The sequence below is a fragment of the Tachypleus tridentatus genome, chromosome 6, assembly GCF_004210375.1.
Source record: "Tachypleus tridentatus isolate NWPU-2018 chromosome 6, ASM421037v1, whole genome shotgun sequence".
In the NCBI taxonomy this organism is placed as follows: Eukaryota; Metazoa; Arthropoda; class Merostomata; order Xiphosura; family Limulidae; genus Tachypleus; species Tachypleus tridentatus.
Genome location: NC_134830.1, coordinates 119,798,825 through 119,818,588, shown reverse-complemented (window position 1 = coordinate 119,818,588; position 19,764 = coordinate 119,798,825). Strand labels below are relative to the sequence as shown.

General features: G+C 35.3%; 2 protein-coding genes across 4 annotated transcripts in view; both read right to left on the bottom strand.

The window, feature by feature from the left end:
- Nucleotides 1-15,063, bottom strand: part of LOC143253446 (xibalbin-1-like) — a 38,733-nt gene extending 23,670 nt beyond the window's left edge. For 2 of the 3 annotated variants that reach the window (XM_076507347.1, XM_076507349.1), the window contains exon 1: nucleotides 3,825-3,896. In XM_076507347.1, the coding sequence (XP_076363462.1) occupies nucleotides 3,825-3,869 (45 nt within the window). In that variant the 5' untranslated portion in view covers nucleotides 3,870-3,896. Of the gene's footprint in view, nucleotides 1-3,824; nucleotides 3,897-14,930 lie in introns of those variants that run through there. The other variant, XM_076507350.1, reaches the window with a different exon arrangement.
- Nucleotides 11,892-15,806, bottom strand: LOC143251697 (uncharacterized). The gene is made up of 3 exons (XM_076502946.1): nucleotides 15,753-15,806; nucleotides 12,805-12,875; nucleotides 11,892-12,015 (listed from the first exon to the last, which is right to left on the bottom strand). Exons 1-3 carry the CDS (start codon nucleotides 15,804-15,806, stop codon nucleotides 11,892-11,894), a joined length of 249 nt encoding a protein of 82 aa, XP_076359061.1.
- Between the last annotated feature and the right edge of the window lie 3,958 nt (nucleotides 15,807-19,764).

Below are 19,764 nucleotides of genomic sequence, written 5' to 3'. Positions count from 1 at the left end.
ACAATTTATTCCAGGTATTTCTGACATTATTTGTTTTTGAGACATTTATACAGGGTAGTCCCGCTAGTGTAGCAGCCACACCTAAACTATACGTCTGTTTCACGAAAAGTTTAGTCCAACTACTGTAACAGCCACACCTAAATCATACGTCTGTTTCACGAACAGTTTAGTCCCCTTACTGTAGCAGCCACACCTAAATCATACGTCTGTTTCACGAAAAGTTTAGTCCCCCTACTGTAACAACCGCAAATAAACCATGAGTCAGTGCATCATGGGATTTACAAGTGGCTAATGGCTCACTGTTATCTAGATACCTAATCATGAAACGTCTAGATTCTGAAATGTTTTTAATTTTTCCTTTAACGTTTCTCTGTTAGTTAGACTTTAATGAATTACTGAAGCTATTCTTGAAGTCGGAATTACAAATAATAAAATTTCTATGAAATAAGTTAGGAAACAATCGAATGTTTATAATGGAACTGGGATCGTTAGTATGCTATTAACATTTATGTGGGAACTGGAATAGTTAGTATTCTATTAACCTTTATGTGGGAACTGGAATCGTTAGTATTCTATTAACCTTTATGTAAACTGGAATCTTATATAAACATTTATGTGGGAACTGGAATCGTTAGTATTCTATTAACCTTTATGTGGGAACTGGAATTGTTAGTCGTTCGTTAGTATTCTATTAACCTTTATGTGGGAACTGGAATCGTTAGTATTCTATTAACCTTTATGTGGGAACTGGAATCGTTAGTATTCTATTAACCTTTATGTGGGAACTGGAATCGTTAGTATTCTATTAACCTTTATGTGGGAACTGGAATCGTTAGTATTCTATTAACCTTTATGTGGAAACTGGAATCGTTAGTATTCTATTAACCTTTATGTGGGAACTGGAATCGTTAGTATTCTATTAACCTTTATGTCGGAGCTGGAATCGTTAGTATTCTATTAACCTTTATGTGGGAACTGGAATCGTTAGTATTCTATTAACCTTTATGTGGGAGCTGGAATCGTTAGTATTCTCTTAACCTTTATGTGGGAGCTGAAATCATTAGTATTCTATTAACCTTTATTTATGAGATGGGGTTAATACTGTGCTATCAAACTTTATTTGGAACTGGAGTCATTAGTATTTTTAAATGGCTGAAGAAACGTGGTGTATTTTTAAAGTGTGGAAGTAATATAAGAAATTCTTTTGTTTGTTTTGGAATTTCGCACAAAGATACTCGAGGGCTATCTGCGCTAGCCGTCCCTAATTTAGCAGTGTAAGACTAGAGGGAAGACAGCTAGTCATAACCACCCACCGCCAACTCTTGGGCTACTCTTTTACCAACGAATAGTGGGATTGACCGTCGCATTATAACGCCCCCACGGCTGAAAGGGCGAGCATGTTTGGCGCGACCGGGATGCGAACTCGCGACCCTCAGATTACGAGTCGCACGCCTTAACACGCTTGGCCATGCCGGGCAATATAAGAAATAGCATTATTTTTAATAAACGAAGAAGCGGCCCCTAAGTTGCACCTTTGTTTACATACAGCTAGTTCATTGACATCTTTAAGAACGCTCCACGACCAGTCTGACCTTTCAGGCGAAACCTACAAAGCATTGCAAAAGTTTGTTATGGTGTTCGAATTATCAACTTGGAAAAGAACAAAGGAAAATTAGTAAAATTTCACATGTGAGCTTCTCTTAGATAAACATTTTAACGGTCTAAGTAACTCACATCCTGTTAGAAAAACGCTGGAAAGATGATGACAATTTTTAAGATGAGTGGAGTCGAGATCAGATGATGGAAATAAATTAACTTGTAGGATGAATGAAGGTATGTTTTGTTTTTCTGTTTTGAAGTCAGACAAAGCCACCATACTTTAGCAGAAGGAATGCATCTAGTCAACAGTACCGACTAGTACCAATTGGGCTACACTAATGAACAGTGGGACTAGCTGAAACATTATAAGTGAGCGTATTAAATGAAAGTGATTGGAACTCGCGACCCACAGATCGCGAACTGAACGCCTTAATTATAGGACAATGCTAAGCCCTAGTTGGTAAGTGTAATATTTATTTTTGCACAGTTAAAAGTAAAAAGAATTTAACAAAGAACCGATAATTTAATTTAGTAGTTGTTTTACTGTAAGCTGACAAACAGTATAAATATATCTGTTGCTCTAAGATCCATGAAGTGCGTCATGTGACAGTAACACTTGTTTTTCAACCGGCAAACTCGATTAATAGAAAATATAATCGAGAACTGCAGGATCAACAGAAAACAAGTTAGTGCCTGAAAGGAATGTTACTGTTTTTGTTTTTTTCAAGAGCAACGCCACGTTGAGCTATTTTCTGTGTCCATCGTGGGGAATCGAACCTTGAGTGTTAGCATTTTAAGTACGTAAAATTACCATTCCCTCACCGGGACTCTCAGAAAAGAATGCCAATAATTGGAACGCTTTCGAAAATAAGCTCTTTCTTTATGACGGGTAAGTGGGTGTGTGTAAGAGTTTTTCTTATAAGAAAGCCACATCGGGCTATCTGCTGAGCCCACCGAGGGGAATCGAACCCCTGATTTTAGCGGTGGAAGTCCGTAGACCTACCACTGTACTAGCGGGGGACAACGACGGGTAAGTGAAAATTGACCACTGCAAGCATGTTGACAATTCATGTGATCGTTTGCCATTCGTATTTCAGAGAGCTTTTGTTTGTTTGTTTGGAAATAAGCACAAAGTTACACAATGGGCTGTGAGTGCTGTACCTACTGTTAGTATAGAAACCCCGTTTCTAGAATTGTAAATTTGCAAACATATCGCTGTGCCATCGTGGGGTGGGGGCTTAGAAAGCTTTCTTCTGATATTATTCAATATGTTTGTAAAGAAAGAAATACAGGGTTTTAACATCGGTACATTTGTCAGTTTTATAAGGAACTTAGAGCAATACCAACAGAGAAAATGAATTAATCAATTTGTAACCAAGAAGTAAACGACTTCACGTTCTTTATCTGATATAATTCATCTCTCTTCACTAAGGAACATTACTTGAGAACTACAACTCTGGTCATTAAATTAAAGATATTTAGTGTATAAAAACAAAACATTTTGCCTATTGAAATCCACTGGTCGAAAAGTCCTTCTTTAATCATTCTTTACTAAGCCTAAGGACTATAACATAATGCAAAGAATTAGATCCTGGATAATTTTTTTTTTCATCATTTACCAAACCTTAGGACTACAACATAATACAAAGAATTAGATCTTGGACAAATTTCCTTTCATTCTTTACTAAGCCTAAGGACTATATGATAATACAAAGAATTAGTTCTGGACAAATTTTCTTTCATTCTTTACCAAACCTAAGGACTATATGATAATACAAAGAATTAGATTCTGGACAAATTTTCTTTCATTCTTTACTAAGCCTAAGGACTATAACATAATACAAAGGATTAGATCCTGGCCAATTGTTTTTTTCATTTTTTACTAAGCCTAAGGACTGTATGATAATACAAAGAAATAGATCCTGGACAAATTTTCTTTCATTTTTTACCAAGCCTTAGGACTATATCATTAGATTTTGGACATATTTTTTCATTTTTTACTAAGCCTTAGAACTAAATCATAATACAAAAAATTAGATCCCGGACTAATTTCCTTTCAATTTTCACTAAGCTTAAGGACTATATCATAATACAAAGAATTATACCATGGACAAATTTCCTTTCTGTTTCTTTTCCTTTTTGATTAATTACTCAACTGAAAAAAATAAACAAATTAGATTTTGATAAATATAAAGTTGGCTGGAAACCTCTCAGTTGATACTTACATACTGGTCATTGTAATAATTAAAATCCACACCGTTGACATTCATCTCGCTAAATTTATACTCTAGTTTAGCTTCGTGAGGTTCGTTTAAGAGTAACAGGATATTACGTCATTGAGACGGAAAACAATATGATTAATAATAATAAAAAGAATGGATTCCTCAGACTGGTGGAAGTTATAACAACATTGAAACTCTATGACTATTTGCCGAACAAATATTAAAGGTGATTAAACGAACATACCTCAGAGATAAAGTTCAGTAATATTACATTTTGAATTTCTTTGTAATCACGTTGTAATCATTATGTTGATGGTATTATATTTATAAATAAAGTAATGTTGATTGAACTTTTCTTTTTAAATTTTAGTTCATTTCTAGGCTTACAATCTACAATATCCCCTCTCAACTTTCTATAAAAGAATTATTTTTAGCACAAGTTGCACGGAATCCCTGGTGATTCAACACTGAGCTCTAGAGGTTATATAACATTAAAATTCTTGGTCCAGTACCTCAGGTTGGTATAGCCCCTATGGGGCTGAATAAGAAACAAATTTTTATGCTGCTGCTCATGTATTTTTACATGGGTAATGCGAGATATTTCTAGAAATTCTTCCTATCCATCGAAAGAAAAGGAGAAATAGCCCCGCTTAAAATAAATGTGCCATATTTGTTGTGAAATCTAATATTTGTATTAGTCTGTGTACTTCATAGAGCCAGTTTGGTATATAGTGGTATATTATTATAGAATACTATATTTTGTACATATTAAATTTTGTACTCTATTTTGGAACATGAGTTCTGAGAAACGTAGTTTCTTTTATTAACATTATACGGCAGTTGTTACATAAGACAAAACCTATAAGCATGTAATGTTGTGATACTGATGAGTGCCACGTACTTTTGTTCTTTCCAAGAGCTTAATATGGCCCTTTGATATTCATAATTTGATCAGTGAAAACAGAAAGAACTCTCCCGACACTTGGACGAGTATTGCTTAAAGATTGTTGTTTGTGGATAACATTGTTTTGTATGCAAAAATTGACTTCTAAGAAAGCAAATAAAAACTTAGCATTGCGGGTATATCGTTGTAATGCCTCTTCTATATTTCTCTATGTCTGTTCGAAAGTACTAATATTTTGAGTTGTTCGAGTATCTAGTTCACTATTCTGAATCTCAGGGGTCGTATAAGTAAATTTTAAAGTAATAATAAATATGAGATTATGAATTATTTAATATTTTCAGCTAGGGACGGCTAATGTAGATAGCCCTCGTGTAGCTTTGCGCGAAATTAAAAAAAATAAATCATATCAAAATATTTTGGGAGCCTCACCACGTCGTAACAGTCCATGACGTCACGGCTGGACACGATCCATTTAATGACGCTCTATTTCCTCTGTTGCAAGAAAACATACTTTGTTTTTCTTGGCTGGAATACAGTGTGTTTGAGCTATCTTTCCGAATGGGGCTGGTATCCCAAAATGATACATATTCATTTAAAATTTTAAATCCCCGACTTAATACACCTTTACGATATGAATGTGCGAATCGTTTGAGTCAAGGAAGAGCGTTAAACTCGCGGTGGCATCACACTACCTGCGCAACCTCAGACAATACCAACATGAATAGTAATGTAGTACTGATACATTCCATTCCACCGCCACTTTTTACTAGCTGTGTTTGTCACATTACTAGTTGACTTGAATATCCAGTTTTCATTTTAATGTAATATACTCTACCTTTTGTATATTTAACAATAAGTTAGTTAATCCAGACTAGCATTGTTTATCAGAAAGTTGGTCTCTGAGAATTATTTTAAGTATTTTATAATTTAATTTAATTTCAGTCACGAAACCAACTTTTGTATAATTATCAAATGTGTTAGGTTGTGACATTTTGTAAGGTCAGCACTGAAAAACCAACAACAAATTTATCTGTCATTTTTGACAGTTTTTATCAGTTATTTATGGAAATTTAAATATAAGTGATCTATACAAGATCAGATATCAGAAACTTGTGGTATTAGGAAATACGAAAACGTGTATATTGTTTGTTGTGTAAAATTGGAACACGCGTAGAAACTTACTTTCGAAATGTATGAAAAAGAAAGAGCTAATGAGTTTTCCAACAATTTTCTCACACTGCCGTGGTGGGCAAATTGTGGAGCATGACCTTCTAAGGGGGTTACGCAACTATGTCTGATGGAAATAATATTATGCTAAAAAAATAAAAGTAACAAGTACATATTTCAGTATATTTTTGTAATGACAAAATGTATGTATGAAAACCATATCCGTTCGTCCACATGTGTATTTGTTAAGCTTGCGAGTGAAGTTTGAAGCAACTCAAACGAAACTCACCTCACTCAAGGAGAATACAGCTCAAGGTATCCTATATAAGGCTGTTATGTGAAACTATGCATTCGTCATTAATTCTCGAAACAAACACCAACATGGATCTTTTCCGGCCCTTTTTGCCAGTGTGTACCTTCATCTTGTGTACCTAAGCAGTCAGGCGCCATCTGACAGAGAACGAAGTGGCCAGGGTGGTCCAGATGCTGGAGGATGGCTAGACCCAAAGGAGGGTGGCACAACGCGTTGGTGTGACAATCGATTTTAGCGACGCTACCGGGAGACGAATTATTATTATGGCAGGAGACCAGGTCAAGGTCGTCATCGCTGCACAACAGCCAGAGAGGACCTCTACAGCGTGTCTATCGCTCTGCGGAACAGGTTAGCTACGGCTCGGTCACTGCGAAATGATCTTCAGCATTCCACTGGAACCCATGTGTCGATCCAAACAGGTCGCAATCGACTGCACGAAGGACACCTTAGGGCCAGACGGCCTGCAAGAGGCGTTATTCTGACAGCTTAACACCGTGAAACCAGGTTGGAGTTTGCTCGTCAGCACCTGGACTGTGAGCTTCGTCAATAGGCCACCGTGCTGTGGACAGACGAGAGAAGGTTCACTGTATCTCGTGACGATGGCCGTGCGAGAGTGTGAGGACGCCGAGGAGAGCGATTTTCCGCCTGGAACATTGTGCAATTTGACGCTTATGGAAGAGGTGTGTAATGGTCTGGGCAGGCAAGCGATGCTTGGATGGCCACACAGATTTATTCATACTCAACAGGGGCGCTCTGAACGCACGACGATATAGAGACGAAATTCTGGAACCTATTGTCAGGCCTTTAGCCGGTTTTGTCGGCTATGGGTTCATTTTCATGCAGGTTAACGCGCGAGCCCACGTCGCCAGACTGTGTATGGACTTCCTTGATGAGAAAGGAATAGAGACTTTTGAGTGGCCCACTAGATCTCCAGATTTAAATCTGAGTGAACATTGTTGTGATATATTGTCGAGGCATGCTAGTGAAGGCCAGAACCCTCCTCAGAATGTACAGAATTTCCGACAAGCCCTGCTAGACAAGTGGGCTCCCATATCCCAAGATAACATTGATAGACTGATTCGAAGTGTGCCAAATCGGTGTCAGAAATGTATCACACAGCCCGTGGAGGTCACAATAGATATTGAATGTTTCAAACATTTCTTGAATAAACGCATTTAAACTGTTTAAAGTATTGTTTCGTATGGGATATCAGTTTTGGTGATATTGGACATTTTGTGAAAAAAAATATTTCTCCATGTTTTACCGTTCATCACACATTAAAAATGGATACAGATGGAACTGAAATGAGGCAAATTATCTAAAAAAATAAAAATATTGTCACATTTGGAACAATGAGATAAATTATATAAAAAAACGTATTTGTTCCTTTAATTTTTCTGAGCAGTTCAGTATAATTGAAGGTTAAGAGTTTTTTTAATTATCTTAATGTATGTGAAAATTCATTTTATGTAAGAGCTGGAGTGCTTGTTCTATATTAAATCCAGAGGGGACTACCTGCTGTGTCTACGGCGAGGAATCGAATCCCTGATATTTTCGTTGTAAGTCCGTTAAATTCCACCGGTGAACTGTAACAGAGAAGTTATTTTAACAATTACTTGATATTGTTGAACATGATAAAGGTTGCTTATGTTGAAGAACCCTGTGGTTAGAACATGTTGAAATTAGGTGTTTGAAAATTCTAAGGGTTTGATTTTTACAATCAATAAAACCAACACTCAGTACACCCAGTTAAAGGCTTTTCTGCAACACATAAAATGCGGTCGGCTGTACGTTTTATCATAAGAAACAAACATATGAACCTTTAGAAACTGCATTTTTTGTTTTGTTTTTCACTCATTAAATCTGCTGTTTACGTTTCATATTCGTAAAATAGGACAAAGCTACTAACGTGGGCTGATCAAAGTAGGCATAGAGTAGTCGATTATCGATTTTGTGTTAGAGTTCAGTTTAAAAAACAAAAAATGGCGGATTTAAAACTCCAAGACAAAAAAGAACTCTCTGGTATTCAAGAATTGTGTATGCAAACAAATGTAAAGCATTTAAGATCTAAAAAGTATTCCTACAATGCGAAACGTTGAATTATATTATCGGCTCTCTTGAAATAATAAGATAGCTAGCTATGAGGCTGTGACGTCACTGTGAGACTGCAACGTCAACTAAGAGACCGTGACGTCATCTAACTAATGATACCTCAAAAGTGAAATCATCTATTGTGAAGAAAAATGCGTCAGTTTTATTTTATTTCTTTAAACTAAAAATGGCAATTCCATGAAATTGAAACTGTCTGCTGAAATTGACAGTTGAAGTGATCACTGGTCTAACGTGGGTTGAGTCAATTTATTACTTTCGCAATGATTGGCTCCGGCATGGCCAGGTGGTCGAGGCGCTCGACTCGTAATCTGAGAGTCGCGGGTTTGAATCCCCGTCACACTAAACATGCTTGCCCTTTCAGCTGTGGGGGTGTTATAACGTGACGGTCAATCTCACTATTTGCTAGTTAAAAAAGGGTTGCCCAAGAGTTGGCATTGGATGGTGATGACCAGCTGCCTTCTCTCTAGACTCACACTACTAAATTAGGGACGGCTAGCGCAGATAGCCCTCGTGTAGCTTTGCGCAAAATTCAAAAACCAAACCCACATAGAAATTATTTAACCAATAAAACAGTGAAATATGGACAAATAGTAGTTGAAAAGTTATTTATTTAAATCAGGGCTGCGTATATGGGGAAATGGCATTACATTTTTGATAACATAAAATTTTTTACTAGACAACCAACAATATAATATTTTATAGCCACGTGGTTAGGGGGCGCTCGACTCGTAATCCGAGTGTCGCGAGTTCGAATCCTTGTCACACCAAACATGCTCGCCCTTTTAGCCGTGGGGAAGTTATAATGTTACACTTAATCCCACTATTTGTTGGTAAAAGAGTAGCACAAGAGTTGGCGGGGGTGGTGATGACTAGCTGCCTTCCTCTAGTCTTACACTGCTAAATTAGGAACAGTTAGCCCAGATAACCCTCGTGTAGCTTTGCGCGGAATTCCAAAAGCAAAAACAATTCTTTTTGTAACTCTAGCACTCGTAGTTCACTGCCAGTATCTCTTTCATTATTCTGTATTTGTAACAGTAACACTCGTTGGTCTACTGTCAGTCTGGGTTTCATGTTTCTCTATTAACCCTAAAACTTATTGATCTATTCTCAGTCGGTGTTTCATGTTTCTCTATTTTTAACCATAACACTCGTTGATCCACTGTTAGTGTTTGGCCATGTTTCTGTATTTTAAATCCTAAAACTCATTGGTCCAATAGTATATATTACAATAATATATACTATTACACTTAGTATATACTCCAATAAACCTAAGTATTGGTTAGGTTTATCATTTACATGGACCAGAACAAGTATTGTACATTGAATCTTTAGGGAGCGTGCGATTAATATTTTAGTTTGAATTGCTCTAAAAAAAAACATCTCCATTGCAAAGAAATTAAAGATATTAAATCTGACCTGATAAAAGTTTACTCTGTTTTAACATTGGTTTTGTCTTTTCATAGTAAAGTGCAAGGAGCCGGATAATAGCTCTCGAAAAAGTTCCATAACCGTTAACTAACCAATAAACGAGACATATGACGTAATTACAGCTGTCACCAGGATACAGAACAGTTAAGCCTATGAGCGTTTTCTTACGCTAAATAAGGTTTCTTATCCTAGGACTTCTCTCGTTAGCAGAGAGGGATGGCACTAGTAAGAATGACAGATATGAAAGATGAACCAATTGTACATTCGGCGGCCAATGCGAGGAGTTTTTCCTTTTTCATTACACTTAAACTTCTATAAACAACAAGCCTATTTTGGTAAAGAAAGGATATCAGGTTTGGTGGAAGCAAGGCTTTTTTCCCATATATTTTGTGCCAAAATAGGATTCACAAGGTACACTTTATTTGGTTGCAGGATTATTATAAACCATTAAACGATAATTTGTTCCTTTTAGCTGACGTAATGTTTTTGCTGAATTTCTCTTTTATGTGAGAAACACGTTCTAAGGAATAAAATAATTCATATGAAAAGTTATCTTTTAACTGTTTTGAAATTATATTCGAGCAATTCGATTTATATGATTCTTTAGGTTATCTGTCTTAGCACATCACCACAATTGTTTGAAAGTATTCATTTCATATTATTTCTTATTCAAAAGGTAACTAGACTACAAAAATTTAGATAAATTCAACGTCTTTACTTAAATAACCTTTTTTATACATTGTGAAGCTTTACGTGTACTTGCCTTCGTTCTTAATTTTGAATCTTTGACCAGAGGGAGGTCAGTTAGTCAGCAGAATCAGACAAACTACCAAACACCGTAAGAAGTTGAGTGCTGCTCTTATAATGTGTCAAAAATTTAAATTGCATGGAATAGTTTGTGGTATCTTACATCTTAGTATCAGGCCCACGTGCTACAACCTTTATCAGAGAGCCATTTTACGATCAAAGAATTTCAGGCCCACATGCTCCAATATGCAGAGCTTTATTACAGAGCCATTCTATATCCAAAAAAGGACACCACACCATTTTTATAATGGGACATTGCCAATCAATTAGCTTCAATTAATGCTGTTTTCCAAATATTCCAGGAGGCAGGCTTGCGGACACTTAAAATCGGGTTTCGATTCCCATGGTTGGTAAAGCACAGAAGCTTGTCGTGCATCCAACCGAACATTTAATGTTTTTCAACATAAGGATTTAATATATATAAATATTACAATGAATATTAGTGTTGGCAACACAAGTTATATACTGTGTAATATTATTATATGAAATATAACAGCAAATAAAATATATATACGCTTTTCTCACGGTCTTTATATAACTTGTAAAGAAAACAAATGACAGAACATGTAATAAAATATTTAAGTACAATGGATTTCGACAACTAAGCCTTCGTTTTTATAAAACAGTCACATTATAAAATGGCTTACATTTTAGAGTATCTCTCTCTGTCTTCTTTAGCCTTCTCTGTTTCCTTTACCATTCTGTCTTCTTCAGTTTTCTCTGTCTTCTTTAGCTTTCTCAGCTTCCTTTAGCCTTCTCTGTCGTCCTCAGTTTTCTCTGTCTCCTTTAGCTTTTTACTGTCTATTTTAGCTTTCTTTGTCTTCTTCAGTTTTCTACGTCTCCGTCAGCTTTCTTTGTCCTCTTCAGTTTTCTTTATCTTCTCTAGCTTTCTCTGTCTTCTTCATTTTTCTCTGTCTCCCTTAGCTTTCTCTGTCTTCTTCAGTTTCATCTGTCTCCTTCAGCCTTTTCTGTCTTCAGTTTTCTATGTCTTCTTTACTTTTCTCTGTCTCCATCAGCCTTTTCTGTCTTTTTCAGTGTTCTCTGTCTTCTTCAGCCTTTTCTATATCCTTTAGCTTTCCCTGTCTACTTCAGTTTTCTCTTTAGCTTTTTCTGCATTCTTTAACTTTCTCTGTCTTCTTTAGTTTTCTCTCTCTTTAGCTTTCTTTGTCTTCTTCACTTTCCTCTGTTTTCTTCAGTTTTCTCTGTCTTTTTCGATTTTCTCTGTATCCTTCAGCTTTTTCTGCCTTCTTCAGCTTTTTTTATCTTCTTTACCTTTCTTTGTCTTCTTCAGTTTTCTCTGTCTTCTTTTTTCTGTCTTTTTAGCTTTTGTTTCATTTTTTCAGTTTCTCCTGTCTCTGCTTTCAGTTTTTCTATTTCTTTCTTTTTCTTTCTTCTTGAGCTTTCTATGTCCTTTCTTTCTTCTTTCTTTGGTTTTCTCTGTCTTCTTTAGCTTTCTCTGTTTTCTTCAGTTTTCTCTGTCTCATTTAGCTTTCTGTCTTCTTCAGCTTTCTCTATCACCTTTTCTGTCGTCTTTAGCTTCTTCTTTTCGTCTTTAGCTTTCTCTGCCTTCTTCAGTTTTTCTATCTTTTTTCTCCGTTTTTTTCTCTCTTCTTGAGCTTTCTATGTCCTCTTCAGTTTTCTTTCTCTTATTTAGCTTTCTCTGTCTTCTTCAACTTTTTCTATCGTCTTCAGTTTTCTCTGTTTTCTTTTTTCTTCATCTGTTTTCGGTTTTCTCAGTTTTCTCTGTCTTCTTTTTTACTGTCTTCTTTAGTTTTCTTTGTCTTTTCAGTTTTCGTCTTCCGTTGGCTTTCTCTCTGTCTTCTTCGGTTTTTTCCGTATCCTTCAGCTTTCTCCGTCTTCAGTTTTTCTGTCTTCTTTACCTTTCTTTGTCTTCTTCAGTTTTCTCTGTCTTCTTTACCTTTTTCTATCTTCTTCAGTTTTTTGTCTCTTCATTTTTCTTGTCTTTTTACTTTCTCTGTCTTTTTTCTCTGTTTCCTCTGTCTCCTTCAGCTTTCTTTGTCTTCTTGAGCCTTTTTTGCCTTCTTTAGTTTTCTCTGCCTTCTTTACCTTTCTTTTTCTTCAGTTTTTCTGTCTCCTTCAGTCTTTTCTGTCTTCAGTTTTCTCTGTCTTTTTTGCCTTTCTTTGTCTTCTTCAATTTTCTCTGTCCTTTTTACCTTTCTCTGTCTTCTTCAGCTTTCTCTATCACCTTTTCCTGCTTCTTTTAGCTTTCTCTGTCTTCAATTTTCTCTAACTTCTTTACCTTTTTCTCTCTTCTTGAGCTTTTTATGTCCTCTTCAGATTTCTTTCTCTTCTTTAGCTTTCTCTGTCGTCTTCAACTTTTTCTATCTTCTTCAGTTTTCTCTGTTTTCTTTAGCTTTATCTGTCTTCGGTTTTTTTCCCGTCTTCTTCAGTTTTCGCTGTCGTCTTTAGCTTTCTCTGTCTTCTTTAGCTTTCTCTGTTTTCTTCAGTTTTCTCTGTCTCCTTTAGCATTGTCTGTCTTCTTTAGTTTTCTCTGTCTTCAGTTTTCTCTGTTACCTTTAGCTTTCTCTGTCTTCTTTTTTATTGTTGTTGTTCCAATGAATAGAATAATCTTCCTAAAACAATTACACGTTATACTCATAATTAACCTCCTCTGTATCAGCTAGGCTTGGTTATTTAGGATGAATAAATATGTTGCGTTTATGCTAGATTTCACTTGTTGGCTTTAAAGAAAACCACTAGAAACTTGTGAGAAGAAAGACCTCATGTTTAACTTTTTCATTTTGTTTCTAACAGTCAAATTCACAAAGCAAATTTACATAATTTGCCAACAGACATGTGAAAAACAACATCAAAGTTTGGAATAGTTTTTCTTTCGCTGTTCTTAGTTTCTTATAGCACGTAACCCAAGTTGGAATATAAGGAAGCTTAATGTGATCTGCACACAAAGTTAACCGTTTCATTGCCACTTGTCTCCTTCCACCTTGAAGAAAGAGCACTTTCTATAAAATTATATGTAATGAACATCATTATTGGTTAAGAGAAGTGGATAAGCCGCCTGCTTCTGATCATTCTCTAAGGAATTACGAGATTATGGTCTTCCAAGACAAGGAAATGACTGGAGTAAGCGGTCACTTTCCTCAGTCCAACCAGATGGAAGACTACAAGACTTCCTGTGATTACGAAACTTTATAAAAATATATATAGAAAACAGGCGCAAAGTCATAAGATAGGAATCTATTCGGAGTGGGTTCGAGAAAAGAATATAAAAGGCAAGAGTTCAATTAAACTAAGAAATAAAAAGACTAGGATGTGTGAGAAAGAACGAATAAACTGAGAGAGTCGCGACAGAAGAAAGTAATATACAGCTTATAAGAAGTAAAATTTTGTTTTTCAACTCTACATGTTACGGATTACTCTGTTGCTATATTTATAATTCTTGATAGAGAAAGTACAACTGAAATGAAGTTGACGGACATAAGAGAGAGAGCGAAGCGCGATTGTACCACGATCGTACCAAAGTCACAACCCTTAACCCGTATCGCCGCATTTAAACTTCCCAAAGTTTATCAGTTTCATCTTTACGGTATTTAAAACTAGTGTTTTGTTTTATTGCGTATCTCAAGAAAAACCTTTGTGAGGAGGTCAGAGACTAATCAAAGACAACAGTTCAACATGTTTCGACAAAATGGCGATCTGGTTAATATGAAAGATTACATGTTTGGGGTGCTCAATTCATATCATTATCAGAACCTTTCTTTTTCTTTCCTCACTAGTTAAAAGGCTAAAAAACTGGTTATTTTTCTTTGGTAATTTTTTCTTCCTGAGATAAAAAAGAAATGTAGGATTGTTCTTAGCACGAATCCTAGAGCAATCAAAGCTGCACAGTAAAAATGATCAACTGAGCGAAATCTAAAAAAAAGAAAAGTTACCATCATTTCTTCTCTTAAAGTGCATTATGCCAGTTTTATCTGAATTTTTTTCATCCACACGATTTTTCAAAAAATACGGTTTCTTGTGTGCCTACTCCCCAGTGGCACAACGTTACGTCTGTGGACTTATATAGCAAGAAACCAGGTTTAGATACCCATGGTGGACAGAGCACAAATATCCCTTAGTTTAGCTTTGTGCTTAATATAAACAACTCTGTTGCCTGCCTCTCTTTTAACGAGTTAAAACGTTAGTTTAGTAACGAGAGATAATACATGGAAAATCGTTAACACGCTGTTTGTGTTCTAGGAATTACTTAATATTTTCACGAATGAAACGCATATTAGCTTAATTTTGTGTCCCCTACCGTGTCTCACTCACCCTTAGGGAGACATTATATTCACTCTATGTTACCGTGAGTAAGGTTATGATACATACACGTTGGTATGAAAATAAATTGACAACTTACCAAAATATCTTACCAGTCTGGAACGTTAAGCCTACAGTAACCAATCATCAGTATATCTAAGTTCAATCATTCTTTACATTTCGTCACGCAGACTGATCCACAGATGTATCTCCAATATAACTTACGTGTTCACCATAAATTCACCATAATAATAATTATATATGAAACACTAGTCCTCCTACTGGTCAACGGTCAGATATGGACTTAGAATGATAAAATCCGTGGTGTGATTCTCCACGATAGACAGAGTACAGAGACCTTTGGCATAAGAAAACAACGAAAGCTATGAAATAGTTCTTTTTCTTGGATATGTTGAGAATCACGAATTTTATCCCATGGAAAGTTTGGATAAAGAATGTTTTATTACGTCACTGGACTTCAACACGATATCCGTCATCCTCAGTCAACATATCCGTACAGGAAACTACTGTAAGCACCATCCGTCCTGTACAGTACTCGTTGATCATAACACTTATTTTGTAGTATTTAAAGACAGAGAGAAAATGTAAAGACAAAATGACTGCAGCGTGACATGGACTTGAAATATTTTGTTGGAAATTTAACTTCCACAAAATAAATAATTTTAAACCAATTTATATATGGATTGGAATTTCGTGTGTGTTTCAGCCAGAGAGATACATTTTAAAATGGCTTTCGAACAGTATACTTTTCATTGAATTTGTGTTGAGGTTTTAAGCGATTTTTGGCGCCCCAAATAGGGTAATTTACCATAACCTTGATTAGTTTGGGCAAATTCATCTTATTTTGGGAAGTCCCAGTTATGTAAGGGAGTTCTGTTTGCTGAACTGATTGTCATCAAACCTTAGGGACTTTGGCGATGGGATATGACCCTCCTGTGTCTGCTCCATAATTCATCTAGTATCTACTTTAAAAATAGGTATCACAACTTATAGCTGAAATAGACATCGTGGTGTATTTGCCATTAAAAATGAAACAAAATAAAGATACCAAAGAAACGGTTTGTTTCTTTGTTTCTCATATTCAAAACCAAGTGTGAGTTATCTACATTAGTCGTCCATTGTTTTGAGCTTATAAACCAAGAGTCAGGCGGCTTGTCATTTATAGAACTTACTGGATTATTAGATTCACTAGAGGGATTTATTACTTATTTTTTAATGCACCCAAAGCCTCAATATACAAGCTCGATTTTGTTGCAACGTGAGGCTAATCAGGGACCTGTGGATTTATAATCTGGCATATTAACCACTTGCATAATATTACTAGTCTGCTGTTTATTATATTTTTAATCTCAACTACTTACATGCCACTGCTAGGCTGCTGTTAATTATATTTCTTAATATCAACTACTTACATGTCATCGCTAGGCTGCTATTTATTATATTTCTAAATCTCAACTACTTACATGCCATCGCTAGTCTGCTGTTTATTATATTTTCAAATCTCAACTACTTACATGCCACTGCTAGGTTGCTGTTTATTATATATTTTTAATCTCAACTATTTACATGCCATCACTAGGCTGCTTTTTATTATATTTATTAATATCAACTACTTACATGTCATCGCTAGGCTGCTATTTATTATGTTTTCAAACCTCAACTACTTAAATGCCATCACTAGGTTGCTGTTTATTATATTTCTTAATATCAACTACTTACATGTTATTGCTAGGCTGCTGTTTATTATATTTCTTAATATAACTACTTACATGCCACTGCTAGGCTGCTGTTTATTATATTTCTTAATATCAACTACTTACATGTCATCGCTAGGCTGCTGTTTATTATATTTTTTAATTTTAACTTCACAACTTACAAACTATCGATAGGCTGATGTTTTAAGAAGTCTTCTCACTTTTTAATTTTCTTCCCCCAGCAGTCTTTTCTTTTGAAAAGAGATCTACTTATGTTTCTTTTTCATATTTTCTTTATCGTAGTAATAAAGGTTATTATACCATCAAGTATTAGGACTTTGTTTCAATTAACGTTATTTTTTAAAAATCATTAGTAAATAAAAAGTAACACGAGAGACGAATATTCGGGCTATAATACTGTTTCTTATTTATTAGTCCTAGTAGATATTTTGGAGACTGAAGTAATCAACCATAGAACGAAAGTTAAATTTCTGGATAATTCTCTCATGATCATAAAATTGGAAGTCTTTATATCTTGTGATACTTTTTTTTTGTCTAGTTTCAACTTTGTTGCAGCAAAGAGTTTGATCGAAACTAGATTAACTACAATAATTTCTTGTGAAGTGTTACGATCCATTATCTTTGGATCTCGCTAACCAAACGTTTTTTTAGCCATCACAGGACCGTTGACACAATTTCTTTCTCAATTGTATCAAAATTATTTCAGTTGAATAAGCTAATTTTATACAGTATAACGTGAAAGTTTAAAAAATATCAGGCACCTGATGGGTAAGTACACGTTCATCAGGACTTTGATGGTTCTTTAGAACAATTAAAAGATTTTCATTCACCTGTACCATGGCTTTTATTGACTACGTCGAACAAACTGGACTACATAACAATGAACAATGTTTGAACTGCCCATTAACCGAGGACTTTGCATTCTTTTAAACCATCTTCTGAACGTGGATTTGTATTCTGTGATTCCGACAATGGTATTAATCCTTGTTGGTCTCTTTATACTGATGGTACTACTTTTTGTTGGTCTCTATACTGGCAGTACTAATCATTGTTGGTCTATCTATACTAATGGTACTACAAGTTGGTTTCTCTATACTGGTGGTACTACTTCTCGTTGGTCGCTATACTGTTGGTACTACGTCTTATTGGTCTCTATACTGATGGTACTACATGTTGGTTTCTCTATACTGGCGGTACTACATTTTGTTGGTCTCTATAATAATATTACTAATTGTTGGTTTGTCAACACTGGTGGTACTACTTCTTGTTGATCTTTATGCATTGGTGGTACTACTTATTAGATTCTCTATACTGATGGTACTATTTCTTGTTGGTCTATCTATACTGATGGTACTACTTCTTGTTGGTCTCTATACTGATGGTACTACTTCTCATTGGTCTATATACTGATGGTACTACATGTTGGTTTCTCTATACTGGTGGTACTACTTCTTGTTGGTTTCTATACTGATGGAGCCCTGATATTGAACGAAGGACGTAGTCAACAACGAATATACCAGATATTGTGTGTTTAACATGTTGCTATACATGATTATTTATTATCAATGATAAATATTTAGAGCAACAACAATTTAGACTTAAACATATGTTTAAATATAAACGAATTTAGTGGAAAACAATAGTAAATGAAACAAATTATCATAAGACTTAAAATTACAGAAGGGCCCTCTTTAGTCTCATGAGAAGATGGAATTGAAAAAAATGCACGAATGTGTGGAAACTGGTCTCTGATTTCGAGACTTCTGATATTTTGTTCTCTTTACTCTAGTTATTAACTAACTGCTGCACACAGTTTTGTTTTTTATTATAGAGCAAATTTACTCTAACGATATTTATATATATACTGGTTTATACTAATAAAGTCTTGCATAAATCGATAGATAAATTATTTTAGCTTTAGCCTACAGATGTGAATAACATATAAAAACAAGCTTGCAGCCATATAAAGATTTTGAGAACATATATAATTTATATTAATACAGGCGTGTAAGTATAAAAACTTGTATCAGAATAAGGCTAAAGACACATATAGGAACAGAAAATTAGATATAGATATTTGTTTAAGCCTATATATTCACAATAATTTGTGTTTTCAACGGACAGTTCACGAACACCACAATTCAAACATAGTCATCCCTCATTTAGTGCTGTAAGATTCATAGAAGGCAGTCTTGTAATATCTATAGTAATCTTTATTAATAGATACGTAAGAACAATACATTTAATTAGCTATTCTAATGACTGAGGATGATTTTTAGTGTCACTCTATATACAAAGTTTGTTCTATTCAGAATCTAATTAAAATGTATTATACCTTATTTATTTTGAGTGGTATGTATATGTATACAACAACTAGTTTATTAGTTCAAAACTAGGGACAACTAGAGCATACAGGTCTTTTTGTTTTGTATAGATTTAAATGAATAATAGGCTTTACGTGGACATGAGCAGGAGTCTTTAGGCTCAAGAAAAGGCGATACAATCCAAATGGACTGATGAATAGGCCAAGTAAGAACATTTATATTTCAAAGTGTTTGAAATCATATCTATACTTTAACAGCTATTGTATAGAGTACTCTATAAGTCTTGAACTTTCACCTTACTAGTGGAGATAAGATGGACATCCTGTCAGTAAAGATGTACTAGATTTGGTTAAGAGGCTTCTTCTACGAACCTCTCACCTTCTTTGTTTTAACTTTAACCATGCATAGTCTGACCATGGTGCTCTTAGGATTCGGTTACTTGTATTTCTGCCCCCAGTCTTGGAACCAACCAGTCTAGATTTTATGTACTACCTCCCTTCACTTTCAGCAGTCCAGAGAAGACAGACTGCTTTATGGTATCCAGTTCCATTCTTGTGCCGTTTGTGAGAAGCTAAAATGATCAGCAAGGATTATACAGATCGTTGTTCTTGTGAGACGAATGTTCAATGAGATCTTTCGCGGTCTTTGGTAAAGGAAACTCCTGTAGTTCTTGAGGACAGGCGACTGTTCATCAAGGTCTCTAAGTTGGTGGTGACTGACTGTTCCTTTTTTACTCTCTTCCAAATCCCTGTACTTGCTACCTACGCTGATTCCCACAGATTTCCATGGAGCCAGATGTTTATTTCACACGGATACAACCGACATCTGGTGTTAGTAAATTACGTCAGTGGTCAGGTTTCTTTTTAAAAAAAAA